The following is a 14,538-nucleotide window of genomic DNA, read 5'->3' as shown; positions in this document are numbered from 1 at the left end:
TAGAGAGGGTCGACTGAAAACGGTGGGAGGTGTTTTTTATGTTTTGCAAAGCAGAGGTAGTTAGCAGTTGTTTCAAGAAAGCAATTTAATTAACAGGCAAGCTACTGGGCTTAAAAATTGCATTTTATGTATGTTCTTACTGCCTGTTCTGTAATTCTCTGCTGAGGAGCGCTCTCATTGCTTAAGTAAAATTGTAGTCCTTCTATTTTTGTGAAATGTCCCGGTTTTTGGCTTTACAATTCTGGTCACCCTATCTCAGAAGCATGTACACATCTCAACCATCGCTCCCGCATAAGGGAGTGTCTATAAACTACACCGAGGTCCCAGGAGTATAGCACATCCCCTCTGACACCCCAATGCTGACAGCACCCAAATATACCTCCAGGTGTCCACCACACATGACATTACATGCCTCACCACCACCCTCAACTCCATCCAAGAATGGATGATGTCTCACCACCCAAAAGGTAATCCTAAAACCGAATTTCTTCTCAGCTCAAGCCGTCCACCTCCTGTACAATCATTGATAAATAATGTGAGCATTCCTAACTGCAAGCCTACCATAGTTGACAGTGCCAAATCCCTAGGTGTCATCCTGGACAAAAGACGTAACCTCCAATCCCAAATCAACACCATGGCCAAGAATGCACCCTACCAACTGCGCCTCCTCAGGGGGATCAGATGTTTCATTCCTTATCAAGACCTGAAAAATGTTGTTGAATCTTTGGTTCTCTCCAGATTGGACTACTGTTGTTCTCTCCTGCAGGCCTCCCCCAATCCACCCTCCTCCTTTAAAATCCATCCTTCATTTGCTGGTGCGCTTCGTCCACGGAGCCAAAAGAAAGGACCATATCACGCCTATGCCGCCAACTCTCGGCTGGCTTCCTATTGAAGCCAGGTCAATATCTAAGACTGCCTGTATCACCCATAAAGCCATCTATACTTCCACCCTTTGCTACCTCGCCAACAGGGGCATAACAGCCCCCCACAGACTCTGCAGTGCAGGGGGCCCGAGCTGCACCCCCCCCCCCCCCAGCACAGCACTTAGGACTGAGACCTCAGGATTTAATCCGGAGCAGGGGCACCTCTGTATACCTTGCAGGGGGGACCCCTAAACTTGTGTTACACCACTGCTCACCAACAAACTCAGAATTCCAACTGACTCCAGACCCTCATGTAATGCCGAAAACCTACTGCTCGAACCTCCGACTTTGAAAAGGGAAAGACTGATATCGCAGTCGTTCTCAGGAAATGCAACCAGAATTTGGAACTCGCTTCCTCCAACCCTAGGCACCACCTTCTCCTCCCACATCGTCACAATTAACCATAAAACTCTTCTTTGCCAAAGACACTTGAATCATTAATTCTCCCCGCCTAGCTCCCGACCAGGCACATGCCTATACATCAGCCGCGGCCAGCAGTGGGAGTACCTGCAGGGTTGTGACGTGGTACATTTAAATAAATAAAACAAATTTCGTTGCGCGCACTGCATCCCCAAATGCTATGCAGTGCACGCAACGAAATTCGTTTTTATTTATTTAAAGGTTTACTTACCTGTAAAACTCCGTAATCCATACATTACTACCCCCCACCCTGCTCCTCCCCCTCCCCACGTCACCACCATGCAGGTACTCCCACTGCCGGCCGCGGCTGCCGTACATCCCTAGGCGTGACTCTCGACTGTTTCTTTGCACTCCCGGGAGAGCTAGCTCGACCTCCGGCCTTAACCATGTCAAATGTACTTATGCCACCCCAATCGCTCCAACTTTAGTTTGCAATTTGTTCTTCGCTCTATTGCAAAGCGCTCTGAAACCTCTGGGTAAAGTATGAAGTACGCACTATATAATAACGCATAAATACCTCGCATTCATAAGCACACATAGTCCCAGGAACGTAGCCCAGGGCACCTGTCCTGCACAAACCAAAGAGTCTGTGAACTGCAGGATTCCTCGCAGTGTGTACAACACACCTTCACTCCCACTTTAAGGGAGCGTCTATAAACTGCACAAAGGCCCCAAGAGGGTGACACGCCCCCTCTATCACCGCACAGCAGGGAGAGTCTCTAAACTGCACAGAGCACCCCGGAGCGTGTCACACCCCTCATCTCCAATACAGCAGGGATGACACCCTGCGGACTATAGGTATGTGTACGTGCTGCCCCATATCTACCACTAATACAAACACACAGCGTATATCCCACCCTGAGCTAAAGCTGCAGAACAGAATAAAAGAGCAGTGGACAGATCCAGGTGCCCCAGAACCACCCGGAGGAAGCTCCCCTCACGTGACAGCGGCCCTAGGGGTCGGAGCGGCAGTAAGGTGTGACATACATACAGATGCCAGGGTGACCCCAGGCCCCGGTCCCACGGCTCCAGCTGGGCTGCCCATTCTCCACCACTAAGGGGGCGGCTCTCCCGGCATGCTCTCCTCTGCGCACCACCTACGTCGGATAACCTGATATCCCGGCGCGGCCTATTCACGGCGCGCACAGTTGTCCTGGGCAGTCCACACGGTGAAAAAACACACAACACCAACCGAAATAGTTTCCGACAACCTTTAAAACGGCCGTTGTCTAGATTGAGCCGGCCTTGGTTGGGGTTGTGTGTGTGGGGGGTCGAAGGAGGGGGGTACGCACCAAGTGGCTGCCACTAAAGTGCCAGTCCGGGGAAGGTGCCAATGGGTTTCTTCCTATTGGCCATGTTCAGCCCAATAAAACGGAAGGGGTGCAGGGAGCTCGCCACTGACAGGGGCACGGTGTACCCACAGGCTCGCCACACACCGCCCCCCCCCCCCCCCGCATAGCACGACGCACGCATCACCCCAAGGCGTCAGCCGGGCTTTTAATAAACTGCCTTTGGGTCGGAAATAGACAGGCCGGAGACACGGCCCACCCGTGAAGGGAACCTGCCCTCCCTCCCCCAGCACGAGGGGTGCCCCAAAATACCCCCTGCGGAGCAAATGTCACACCAGACACGGGACCTACCGGGCACGACCTTCATGGCGGCAGCTGGCACCTGCCCCCGGGCACGGAGGGCTGCGGGGCGGCGGCGGAGGGCGAGAGCCGGCCTCGGTGGTCGGGAGGAAGAGGAGCGGAGCACTGAGGTCCCCCCGGCTTTCGGAGGGTGGATACTCTGGCCGCGCTAAATGTCAGCCTGCTCCCCCGTGCCCACGGCCGGGAGGGGGCGGGGGGCGAGCTTTAGAGGATAAAAATATCAGGAGGGAGAAGGTGTCATCCCGCCCGAGATAGAACATTACTGGCCACAATGGAGAGAGTGAACACCGCGCTGGGCAGGGTACCAGGGCGAGGGAGAGGGGGCAACCGGGCACAGAGTGTACCAGCCACGGGGGGTGAAGAAAGAGTACATGTACACCCGAAGGAAGGGATACCCGAGCACTCGAGCAGCCACGGGGGGTGGGGTGTGGGGCAACAACTAGTGTATGTACAACTGAAGCCACGGGGGGTGGGGGGGCAACAACTTGTGTGTGTACAACTGAAGCCACAGAGAGTGCACAAAAACTAGTGTGTGTACAACTGAAGCCACAGAGAGTGCACAAAACTTGTGTGTGTACAACTGAAGTCACAGAGAGGAGACGAAAACTTGTGTGTGTACAACTGAAGTCAGAGAGTGGATAACAACTTCTGTGTGTACAACTGAAGTCAGAGAGTGGATAACAACTTCTGTGTGTACAACTGAAGCCACAGAGAGTGGACAACCACTTCTGTGTGTACAACTGAAGCCACAGAGAGTGGACAACCACTTCTGTGTGTACAACTGAAGCCACAGAGAGTGGACAACCACTTCTGTGTGTACAACTGAAGCCACAGAGAGTGCACAAAAACTACTGTGTGTACAACTGAAGCCACAGAGAGTGCACAAAAACTAGTGTGTGTACAACTGAAGCCACAGAGAGTGCACAAAAACTAGTGTATGCACAACTGAAGCCACAGAGAGTGCACAAAAACTACTGTGTGTACAACTGAAGCCACAGAGAGTGCACAAAAACTACTGTGTGTACAACTGAAGCCACAGAGAGTGCACAAAAACTACTGTGTGTACAACTGAAGCCACAGAGAGTGCACAAAAACTACTGTGTGTACAACTGAAGCCACAGAGAGTGCACAAAAACTAGTGTGTGTACAAATGAAGCCACAGAGAGTGCACAAAAACTACTGTGTGTACAACTGAAGCCACAGAGAGTGCACAAAAACTAGTGTGTGTACAAATGAAGCCACCGAGAGTGCACAAAAACTAGTGTGTGTACAACTGAAGCCACAGAGAGTGCACAAAACTAGTGTGTGTACAACTGAAGCCACAGAGAGTGCACAAAAAGTAGTGTGTGTACAACTGAAGCCACAGAGAGTGCACAAAAAGTAGTGTGTGTACAACTGAAGTCACAGAGTGGATAACAACTTCTGTGTGTACAACTGAAGCCACAGAGAGTGCACAACAACTAGTGTGTGTACAACTGAAGCCATAGAGAGGAGACAACAACAAGCCATGGTGGAGGGGAGGGTACTAGTAAATCCACTACTGAAGACACCAAGAAAGAATACACAACCAGTAAAAGAACAACTAAAGCCATGGAGGAAGCATACACCACTAGAAGTACAAACAAAGCAGTTGGAGGATACACAACCAGTATATATAGAGGACTGAAGTCAGAGAGGGGACACAAAAGAAATGTATGTACAAAAAAGAGAGACTTATTTACTTTTGTAATTAGAATGTATTAATAGACTTTGAGAATTGTAAAGTTAGAGTAGAATTTAAATTTAAGTTAAAAGGTGATGTAAAAATAATTGTTTTGAGATACTAGACGTTGTAAATATATGGTGACAACATGGTGAAGAAAAAGTAAAAAAAAATCCAAGAAGAATTTCTCTGTAATAGATATTTGTTCTGAGTTATGACTGCATAAATCTGTGTTCATTGTTTTTGCTGAATTTTGATCCTGTGAAGCAGCATGGTAGTCGTGAAACATGTGTTGGCCTTTTATGTGGTAAATACAATCTTCAATTAAAGGAATAACAGTTTATCAAAACTTGAATATTCTTGTGAACCCTCATTTCTGTATTAATTCATGAGAAGAACACGGTTGGGCTTATCTAGTCAAATTGGATATGCTCACAGGTTGTGGATTTTGATGAATGGCCCCCACTGTGCTTTATAACCCAGAAAATCTTCAACCAAGAGCAAAGAATACACACAACCCACCAGTACTTCTAGTGCTTGGTGAATGGAGCAAGGACAATCAATATATGGACTATGGTAGCCACTGAGAGAGAAGAAACCGCCAGGCTAATTACTATACAAGACAGAGCGAGAAGACCAACAGAAAGTGTATCTACAAGGATAGTAAAAAGCACAGGGGGCAAACAACCAGTATATGCAACAGCAAAGCCACCAAGCGCCAGATATACAAAGCTCTTTTTCCTTCGCAAAAAGTCCAATTCGCAGGATCGGGATTTTGCTAACAAAAAAGGCATTTTTAAATGTACAAAGGTACAATTTGAGATTCGGTAGCAGTGTACTGAAAGCTAAATTGAGTTTGTGATTTCGTATTATGAAGGGGCGTGTTTAGGGCGTCCTTTCCTAATACCGAATCACAGTGGCAATTGTGAATGTTTTGCGACCGAAATGCGGTGGCAAAACATTCACATTTTACGATCTACTTCAAGTAGGTGGTTACCAATTCGCACATTTGAAGGGGTCCCCAAGAGGCAACCTTCCCCTTTGTGAATGTTTGTAAAAACATTTAGGAGCAGACAGTGGTCCCACAGACTACTGCCTACTCTTGAAAAATGAAAAGGAAACTTTTTGTTTATCTTTTTGAAACACATCCCGTTTTCCTTTAACGACAAAGGGCTGCACACAATTGCTTTATTGAAAAACAATCACAGACCTGGTCGTCTGCTGACCCCAGCATGCCAGCATTTGTGCAATTTTTGCAATTCCCAATGGGTCTCAAACCGAGTACTACCCCAGGACTATTAATGACATTATTTGTGACCCACTGGGAATCGCAGAAAGTGCAAAGCAAAGCACACTTTCATACATTGGTGTTTCCGATTACCAAATAGCAAAGTGCAAAAATGTACTATTTAGTAATCACAAATGATTACCCATGTACATCTGGCTGAAAGAGAGAAGCAACAACCAGCATGTGACAAAGCCAAACTTGGCTGTCACAGTGTAGTTGTCATCATGTTATCCACTAGAGATGAATTCAACAGGTCAAGCACAATCGACTGGCACTTTGTCTTGTAAGTTCCTACCCAAAATCAGTCAGGATGGTTTATGTGCCTCATTCTGGGGTGGAATTGTGATCAGAATTCACTCAGTGGACAATTCTGCTCCCCACAGAGCGAAATCTGCTTTGCCAGAAAGGATGTGGGCACTTGGACTACACAGGCCAGCTCATCCACGCAAACAGAAAGAGGCACTTATGAAGGCAAGAGAAGGGAAACCAATCAAGAGATCTGCTTATGAAGAAGCACAATGGGGCCAATGGAGACAATAAGTAGTAGCTAAAACATTAAAAAGACAGCCACATAATAAATACGGAAGAAGATACTGAGAGGAGACTAACAGCAAAGGGGCGAAACAAACAATATATGAATGTACAAAGCCAAGTGAGTACGCGAACAAAACAAATTGCTTAACCCAACGAGATGACATAAACAACCAGTATATGAACAACAATAACAAAGCTATGGATAGGCGAGACAGAAATGCTTTATGTTCGAACAAAACCAAGATGGGACAATCAACCACAATGTAAACCAATGAAGGCAAGAGAGTGTACAACAACTACGAAATGCATTACGGAATCCAGGAACAGGGGGGACAACAATTATGAATATAATAAAGTAGCCACGAAACAGAGAGGAGACAATACATCATGTAAACAAAGATATCAAAGTGAACAAACAACTACAAAATGCCCCAAAGAAAACCCCAGAGAACATAACTATTCACTGTATATACTTCAGAAGCCAAATAGGGAAAAACAGCAATCATATGTTTTAATGAAGCCAACAACACAGTATAGACACCATCTGATGTAGAATGGTATGGCATAGCTGCAAAGCCTGCGATTCACAAAATCACTAGGTTTCTAGTAAAGAACTTGCCTTTTACAATTTACAAAAGTCTTTTTTATGAGTCACAAAATTCTCTGCAACGGTTTCTGAATTGTGAATAGAAGGGACATGAAAGGGACACCTCCTCTGTTTGTGATTCAGAAAGGAACAAATGTATCTATGAGTCATATCTGCAGTTGTAGTCACAAACCACGGATAAGACACCACACCTCAAATTGAGTTCTTTCTATCTGAATCCGTGTTGGGGCCCCGGATACAAGTCAGTACTCCTGTGCCCACCCAGACTTCCCTAACATCTTCCAAAATGGGAGACTCTTTTTTTCCCTTTTTTAAATGCAACACTGGTCTCTTTGGTCAGTCAGTATAAACGTTATATGGTTAATGATAAGAACCATAAAAGATACAAATATATAGCATATAAATAAATAATTAAAGTCAAGACAGATAGTTACATACAAATAGTAAACACCCAAAGGGAAACATTCATCCTGACACAATAAAAAACACTGGTCTCTTTAATAGACATAGGCTGTTTTAAAAAATGTTTATCATTTGGGAGAGAATGCAGGGACGGAGGTCTGCTTTCCCCTGCAGGTCCACCCTGGTATCCCCAGCCAATCCCAGGGGATTACAAATCCAGACACGCCCAATTAATATTCCTTAGGCAGGTCGCTTTGCTACCCTCTGTGAATGGACAATTTGTGATATTATGTGACCTATTAGTCACAAATCGCATTTTTATTCGCAAACTGGTCCATGAGAAACTTGCATGTCCCTGGATTCAGAGTATGTGAAGAAATTGCCACCTTTTTTCACCATTAAAGTCTCTAAAATTGATCAATACTTCTTACAAACTGCTAACCCCCTTTCCCCCTTACCCTTTCCCCCTCCCTGTACCACTCGGAAAGAGCTCTTAACAAGGACAATCAGACCTACCTCCAGCTAAAAAACAATGTGCATTGGTCCGACTTTGAGCTAATGTCGGTATATTTTCCAATCTAAAACCTTCCTCCCACACCATGGACCCCCTCCCTTCCACAATCATAAAAGAACTCAACCACACCATTTGCCCTTTCTGGACAAAAATCATCAACACCTCTCTCACCTCAGGCTGTGTCCCAGACTCCCTACAACTAGGTCAAATCACACCCATTCTCAAGAAACCTGGGGCTGACCCAAATGATCTTAACAACCTCACACCTATCGCTAACCTCCCATTCCTTGCAAAAACATTGGAGAAATGTGTTCTCCACCAACTCAATAAACACATTGATGAGTTCAACCTCCTGGACGCCTTTCAATCTGGATTCAGAAAAGGCTGTAGCACGGAAACAGCTATGCTCAACGTCGCCGACGACATTCACAAGGCCCTATTTATTTATTTATTTTTAAAGTTTTATATAGCGCGAACAAGATCTTTGCAGATATCAGAGCGCTTTACAGAAACAGTAGGTAGGATAAACAAGACTCTTAAATCAATATGAGATTCCGTAGACAGTGAGATGCAAAAATAGGGTATCAATCATACAAGAGTATACAGAGTAATAACAATCAAGAAACAATAATATGGAAGCAGTACAATGTCTAAACGGATAAGATTATAGCACCCCAGAGGGTGAGTAAACACAATGTTGAGAGCAAAGAAGTAGTCAGTAGTGGGTGCGTTGCAGGTTCTTGAGGCACTCAAATCCTGGTGTACAACCCAATAAACAAGTTGGAAATCAACAGTATAGCATCAGTGCAATGAATTAGATCCAGAAGCAGACAAAAAAAAAAAAAAATGGACTGACATAGATAAGTATTCATACAGCCGATAATGTGGGGGCCAAATACTGTCATTGTTCCAGTATCAATAGTGTTCAGGTGTATTTAGCCATAAGGATGGCCTTCACCTCTTTCTTGAAGAGTATAGTGGACGGGATAAGCCTGGTTTCTGGTGGGAGTGCATTCCAGATCCTAGGTGCCATTCCAGAGAAGGAGCGTTTGTATGTTTTTTCCTTCCGGAATCTCCGTGGTTTCAGGAGGAGAGTGTTTGTGCTTCTGTTGGATCTTGAGCCTCCTGATATGGTCAGCTTATGAGAGAGGTAGTTGGGTGCCTTGTGGTGTACGGCCGAGTGTGTCATACAGGCAATTTTCAACTGAATTCTGGCTTCAATAGGCAGCCAGTTCAGGGTTTTTAAGTCAGGGGATATATGCGAGTGTTTTCTTGAGCCAGTGATGAGTCTCGCGGCCGCGTTCAGGGAGGCTCTTAGGGGAGCCGTTGTTGTCAGGGGGAGCCCGCTGAGAGCCACAATTCCGTAGTCTATGCGAGGAATGACTAAGGCTTGTACCACAGTTTGGAAGTCCTTGGGTGGTAGGAAGGGTTTGAGTTTTCTCAGCGTGTTGATTTGGAAGTTGGCTCCTTTAGTTGCTATGGTAATATGCTGCTGCATGTCGAGATTGCAGTCCAGTGTGATGCCAAGGGATTTCGCTGAGTCCACGATGGTGGGTTGGACATTGAGTGCGGTTAGATGATTGAGCCAGGTTTGGGTGATGGCCTTTTTCGCAGGAGGAGAGATCAGAAGGAACTCAGTTTTCAGAGCATTTAGTTTGAGGTGATTGTCGGCCAGCCAAGCTTGGGTGTTTCTTAGTGTGGCATTCAACAGTTTGATGTCTTCAGGGGATTGAAGCTTGAGGTAGAGCTGAGTGTCATCGGCGTACATATGGAAATGTACCTTAGAAGATTGAAGCAAGGTGGTGAGTGGTTCCATGACGAGGTTGAACAATGTGGGGGATAGGGAGGAACCTTGCGGGACGCCCAGTGTTACTGGCACAGGCGAGGACAGTGCGTTGTTGATCTTGAACCTCTGAGAACGGTTGTGCAGAAAGGACGTGAACCATTTGAGAACCGTCCCGGATATGCCCATTCTGGTATTTAGGAGCTCCAGTAGATTCTCGTGTTTGACCGTATCAAATGCTGAAGAGAGGTCAAGAAGGATGAGGAGGCAAGACTCATTGTGATCAAGGATTTGGAGGGCATCATCTATTATGTGTGTCATGGCCGTTTCCGTGCTATGCTTTGCTCTGAATCCGGATTGGTGAGAGTTGAGGAGGTCAAACTGCTCAATGTGTTTTGTCAGTTGGAGTTGTACGCATTTTTCTAACAGTTTTGCTAGAGTGGTGATATTGGTGATAGGACGATAGTTGTTTAGGTCGGCCGGGTCAGCTGTGGGTTTCCTGAGTATAGACGTGACTTGCCCAATCTTGAGGGAATCTGGGATGAGCCCTTATTGCAGGGAACAGTTGATGATTTTAGTCCAGAGTGGGAGGAACAGGGGGGTGAGGACTTTAACAGCATTGGCAGGTAGGGGGTCTGTGTGATGATTGGCGGGTTTCAAGGTGACCAGCAGCTTGTGAATTGATTCTTCGGAATAGGTGTCGAAGGACGTCCATGAAGCGTTGTTTTTAGCATGAGTGTTAGTTATGCATATGGAGCCGGCGAATCGACTTACATCCTTGATGAGATCGCTTCTTATAGTGTTGTTCTTTTGCTTGAAGAAAGCAGAGAAGTCTTCGCAACTTGGGATAGCCTTTGTTAAGTTGTTGGGTTATGGAGGTTGCGTTTTGGTTTGGGTTTTGACTAACTCGAACAGTTTTTTTGGTCGGTTTTTAGCTTGATCCAGCTGTTGGCTAAAGAATATTGATTTCGAGCGTTTGATTTTTCTGAAGTAAGCGTTTCTCTTATTCTTAAGCGTTCTAAGGTTCAGTGCTGAGGGGTCAGATCTCCACGCGCGTTCAGCTAAGCGCATCACGCGTCTGTCTTCATTGAGTCTGCCATCGTACCATGGGTTCGAGTTCTTGGTGGAGACTCTCTTCAATTGCAAGGGTGCTGCTTCGTTGATTATTGTAGACATGGAGTCTAGGTAGAGGTTGGTCAATGAATGCACATCAGAGACGTCCGTCGGGGGAAGAAGGAGACTGCCTGTGTGGGCAGGCAAGGACTTTGGGTTAAGGTTCTTCAGGTCCCTCTTCCAAATCTTGGTTTTGGCAGGTTGCGCCGGGTTAAGTTTGACCTTTTCGTTGATGAAGAAGGTGATGATGTGGTGGTCTGACCAGTCGCATGGTTCGATTGCGACTAGTTGGGTAGAGTCTTCTTTGGCGATGATAAGGTCAATGATAGAGCCTTTTTCATGTGTCGGACCGTTGCAGATTTGGGTGAGGTCAAGCGCGTCGAGGAAAGTCTTAAGGCTCTTCACCACAGTGTCTTTCTGGTCATTCCAGTGGAGGTTGAAGTCTCCCAGGTAAATTTGATTGAGCTGTCGACCGGCGTTGGTGGATATCGTGTCCATTAGTTGTTGGGAGAAGATGAAGTTGTCACCGGGTGGGTGGTAAATAACATGAAGGGAGCACACAGGTTTGCCCTCACTAGTAATATCAAGGCAGATGAGTTCGCAGGAGGAGAGGGAGGGGGAGGGGCCTTCCGTGACAGCTAGGTTGCTCCTGTAGATGCAAGCGATTCCCCCGCCCGTCTTGCCGTTCCTGTCGAGTCTAATAATGAGATAGTTGGGGGGGACTAGTATGTCCATTATAGGTGTGGATGTTTCAGTTAACCACGTTTCAGTCAGAATGGCTAGATCAATGCCCCTTGATAAGATGAGCTCCGCGATGCCAGAGGAGTGTCTCAGGGCCGATCTGCAGTTGAGCAGGAAACACTTTAGTCTAGGGGTGAGGAGGGTGGGAGAATGTTCTAAGGAGAGGGGGATATTTTTGAGATTACAGGGGACAGAACTTCTGTCGCTCACTGTGGGTGGCCTGAGGGGATTTGTGAGAATCGTGGGTATGGGGAGGTGTGTTGTGGGTGAGCGTTTTGTGGGACCTGGGCCATAAGAGCAGAGTAGATTGTGTAAGTCTCGGCCCGAGAGGGTGTTTAGGGTGCGACGGGGACGGCCAGTGGCCTTGCGATCAGGGATAGAGGGCCAGCGCGGGGAGAGCAGGGTGGAACGGTTTGAGGGGCGCATGGAGTCCTTGTTGGGCGGGGAAGTGTAGGGTAGTGGGTGCCTGGGGTGTGTGAGAAGAAGTTCTTTGATGGTGTGGAGCTCTTCCTTGACTTGTAGGAGGGTGGAGATGATCATGTCCAGTGTTGGATTGGGGATGGAATTGGAAGTGAGAGCAGGGGGTGAGTGTTTGAGACGGGTAATGGGGTGGGAACTGGATCGAATGTGACGGGATGTGCGCGCGATGGAGCAGGGCTCTGCGGTCCGAGTAGGTGGGGTAGCGTTCGGAGGAAGAGAGAGTTTGTGAACAGGGGGCGGGGATGAGGACAGGGGGCGGTTGATAGCGTGAGTGATGGTGCTTGTGGAAGGCGGTGTGGGTGAGTTGGGGGATGAATGTAGACTGGAGAAGGAAGGAGTGACAATAGGGGGGTATAAAACTAAAATCCAAGGGTGGAAAGACCTTCTCTTTTCTGGCGGCTAAGGCATGGAACCGTCTCCCCCCCAACCTTAGGCACGCTCCTTCAGAAAGCCTATTTAGGAAATCCCTGAAAACTTGGATTTACTCTCAGTCCGACTCCTTTGTTCTCGCAGCTATTTGATCCATGCCCCCCTAGATGACCTCCTGTTGTGCTCAGCGCCAAGATGCTCCCTCCGGAGCGAAAGTTAGCGCTTTATAAATGCCAATAAATATCAAATATCAAAGGGCTAAGAATGGGAGGGGATAAAGGATAAGGGGTTAGGTTGAGGGAGGTGGTGTGTTCCGTGAGTCTGGCCGATGGGGTGGGGTAGTGGGGAGTGAGAGTGGGGGGGGAGAGGGGGTGAGGGTTGGTCATGTCGCGGGGCGCGGGAGGTATGCTCAAGGTGGTGGAGGTGGGTTCTGCGCGAGTTGTGTGAGGAGTGGGGTGGGGAGTAAGGAGGGTGGGGGTATTGGGGATGTGTGATGGGGGATGATAATCACCAATGCATGAGGGGTGTGGGGAAGTGAGATCGGAAGGGTGATCGATTACAGCAGCATCTGCGACGTTTGCAGAGGTTGTGTGGTGGGGGGTGAGGAGGGTGGGGATAACGGGAGTGAGCAAAGGGGGGAGATCTTCGCTAGTGCATGGAGGAATTTGGGGGATATGAGCGGGTGGTATGAAATGGGAAGTATGATCAGGAGGGTGACTGATTACCGCGGATTGGGGAGGAGAGAGCTGTGAGATGTTTCTCAGCTGTGATGGGGTGCGGTTGGTGTATATGGGGGAGAGAACTATGTCTGTGATTGAGAGGTGTGGGGCAGCTACAATAGGTCGGTGGGTGTTTAAGGTGCAGGGGGTAGAGGGGGAGAGATCTATGTCTGTGATTAAGGAGTGTGGGGTAGCTACAGAAGGTGGGTGGGTGAATAAGGTGCTGGGGGTAGCGGAGAGGTGCGTGTCGTTTTGGGGCTGAGCTATGTTAGCTGGGTTGTGATTGGAGGCTGTGCGGTTAGGGATGTGAGGACTGGGGGTGCTGTGAGTGGGGGTCCGTGGGTTGGAGAGGTGCTGTTTGAAGGTGGGGAACATGTTGTCTAGTAGTTCCAGGTTCCTGTCTGTGGATTGAATTAGGACAATCCCGTTATTGTAGATAGTGATGGTGGTTCTGCCTGGGAAGAGTTGGGATGGTGTGATGGAGAGTGTTGAGCCATGAGCGGATTTCCTGGTAGAGGAGACGGTGAGTAAGGTGCAGAACACTTTTCTCCATTGGACTCTTCGTGTGGTGTGGAAGATGATGTCAATATTCATGGATCCATTCACCGGTGAGAAATAGGTGTCGACAAAGGGGGTTTCAGGGTGGGTCCTAAGGAAGTTATGTTTAAAGCGCTTAGCGGCTTTTTTGTTGGGTAATGGTGGGTAGATGATTTTATATGTGTGTTTGCCGATGATGCCCTAGACGAAGGAGATGCCTGCCTACTCATCCTTATTGACCTATCTGCGGCATTCGACACAGTAAACCATCCAGCCCTTTTGGGGATCCTGTCTAAACGGTCCGGCATTAACGGCACAGTACTAAAATGGTTCACCTCCTTCCTTCAACACCGCTCACAACAAATTAAAATTAACTCCTGTCTCTCTAAGCCAACAAAAGTCACACTTGGGGTCCCGCAAGACTCGATCCTCTCCCTGTACCTCTTTAATCTCTTCATGGAGCCCCTCACAATCATATTGAAAAAAGCCGGAGTGAATTACCACCTTTAGGCGGACGACACCCACATTTATTTCAGGATCAAGTCTCCCAGCGACATCCAACTCCTTAACCGCATGCGTGCGGGCGGAATTCCGCTCGCACGTTGAGATTTGCGGAAACGCATGTTACGTGACGAGCTGGGCTCGTCATGAGCGTGCGAGGAGGCTACCTCATGACGAGCCCAGCTTGTCATGAGCGTGGAAGGGGTTAATACCACCCTAACCGAGATCCAAACTTAGTTCTACGTTAACCACTTAA

General features: G+C 47.6%; 1 protein-coding gene across 11 annotated transcripts in view; it reads right to left on the bottom strand.

Annotated features, from left to right (window-relative positions):
• PLEC (plectin) overlaps positions 1 to 14,538 on the bottom strand; it is a 1,130,647-nt gene that overhangs the window by 378,538 nt on the left and 737,571 nt on the right. Inside the window, exon 1 of one of the 11 annotated variants that reach the window (XM_078686572.1) lies at positions 2,984 to 3,014. The exons of the other annotated variants lie outside the window; for them this stretch is intronic. Within the exon in view, the coding sequence (XP_078542698.1) occupies positions 2,984 to 2,999 (16 nt within the window). The 5' untranslated portion in view covers positions 3,000 to 3,014. Of the gene's footprint in view, positions 1 to 2,983; positions 3,015 to 14,538 lie in introns of those variants that run through there. 11 annotated transcript variants of the gene reach the window in all.

The sequence above is a fragment of the Lissotriton helveticus genome, chromosome 4_1 (genome assembly GCF_964261635.1).
Source record: "Lissotriton helveticus chromosome 4_1, aLisHel1.1, whole genome shotgun sequence".
Classification (NCBI taxonomy): domain Eukaryota; kingdom Metazoa; phylum Chordata; class Amphibia; order Caudata; family Salamandridae; genus Lissotriton; species Lissotriton helveticus.
This window is presented reverse-complemented; position numbering and strand designations above follow the sequence as displayed.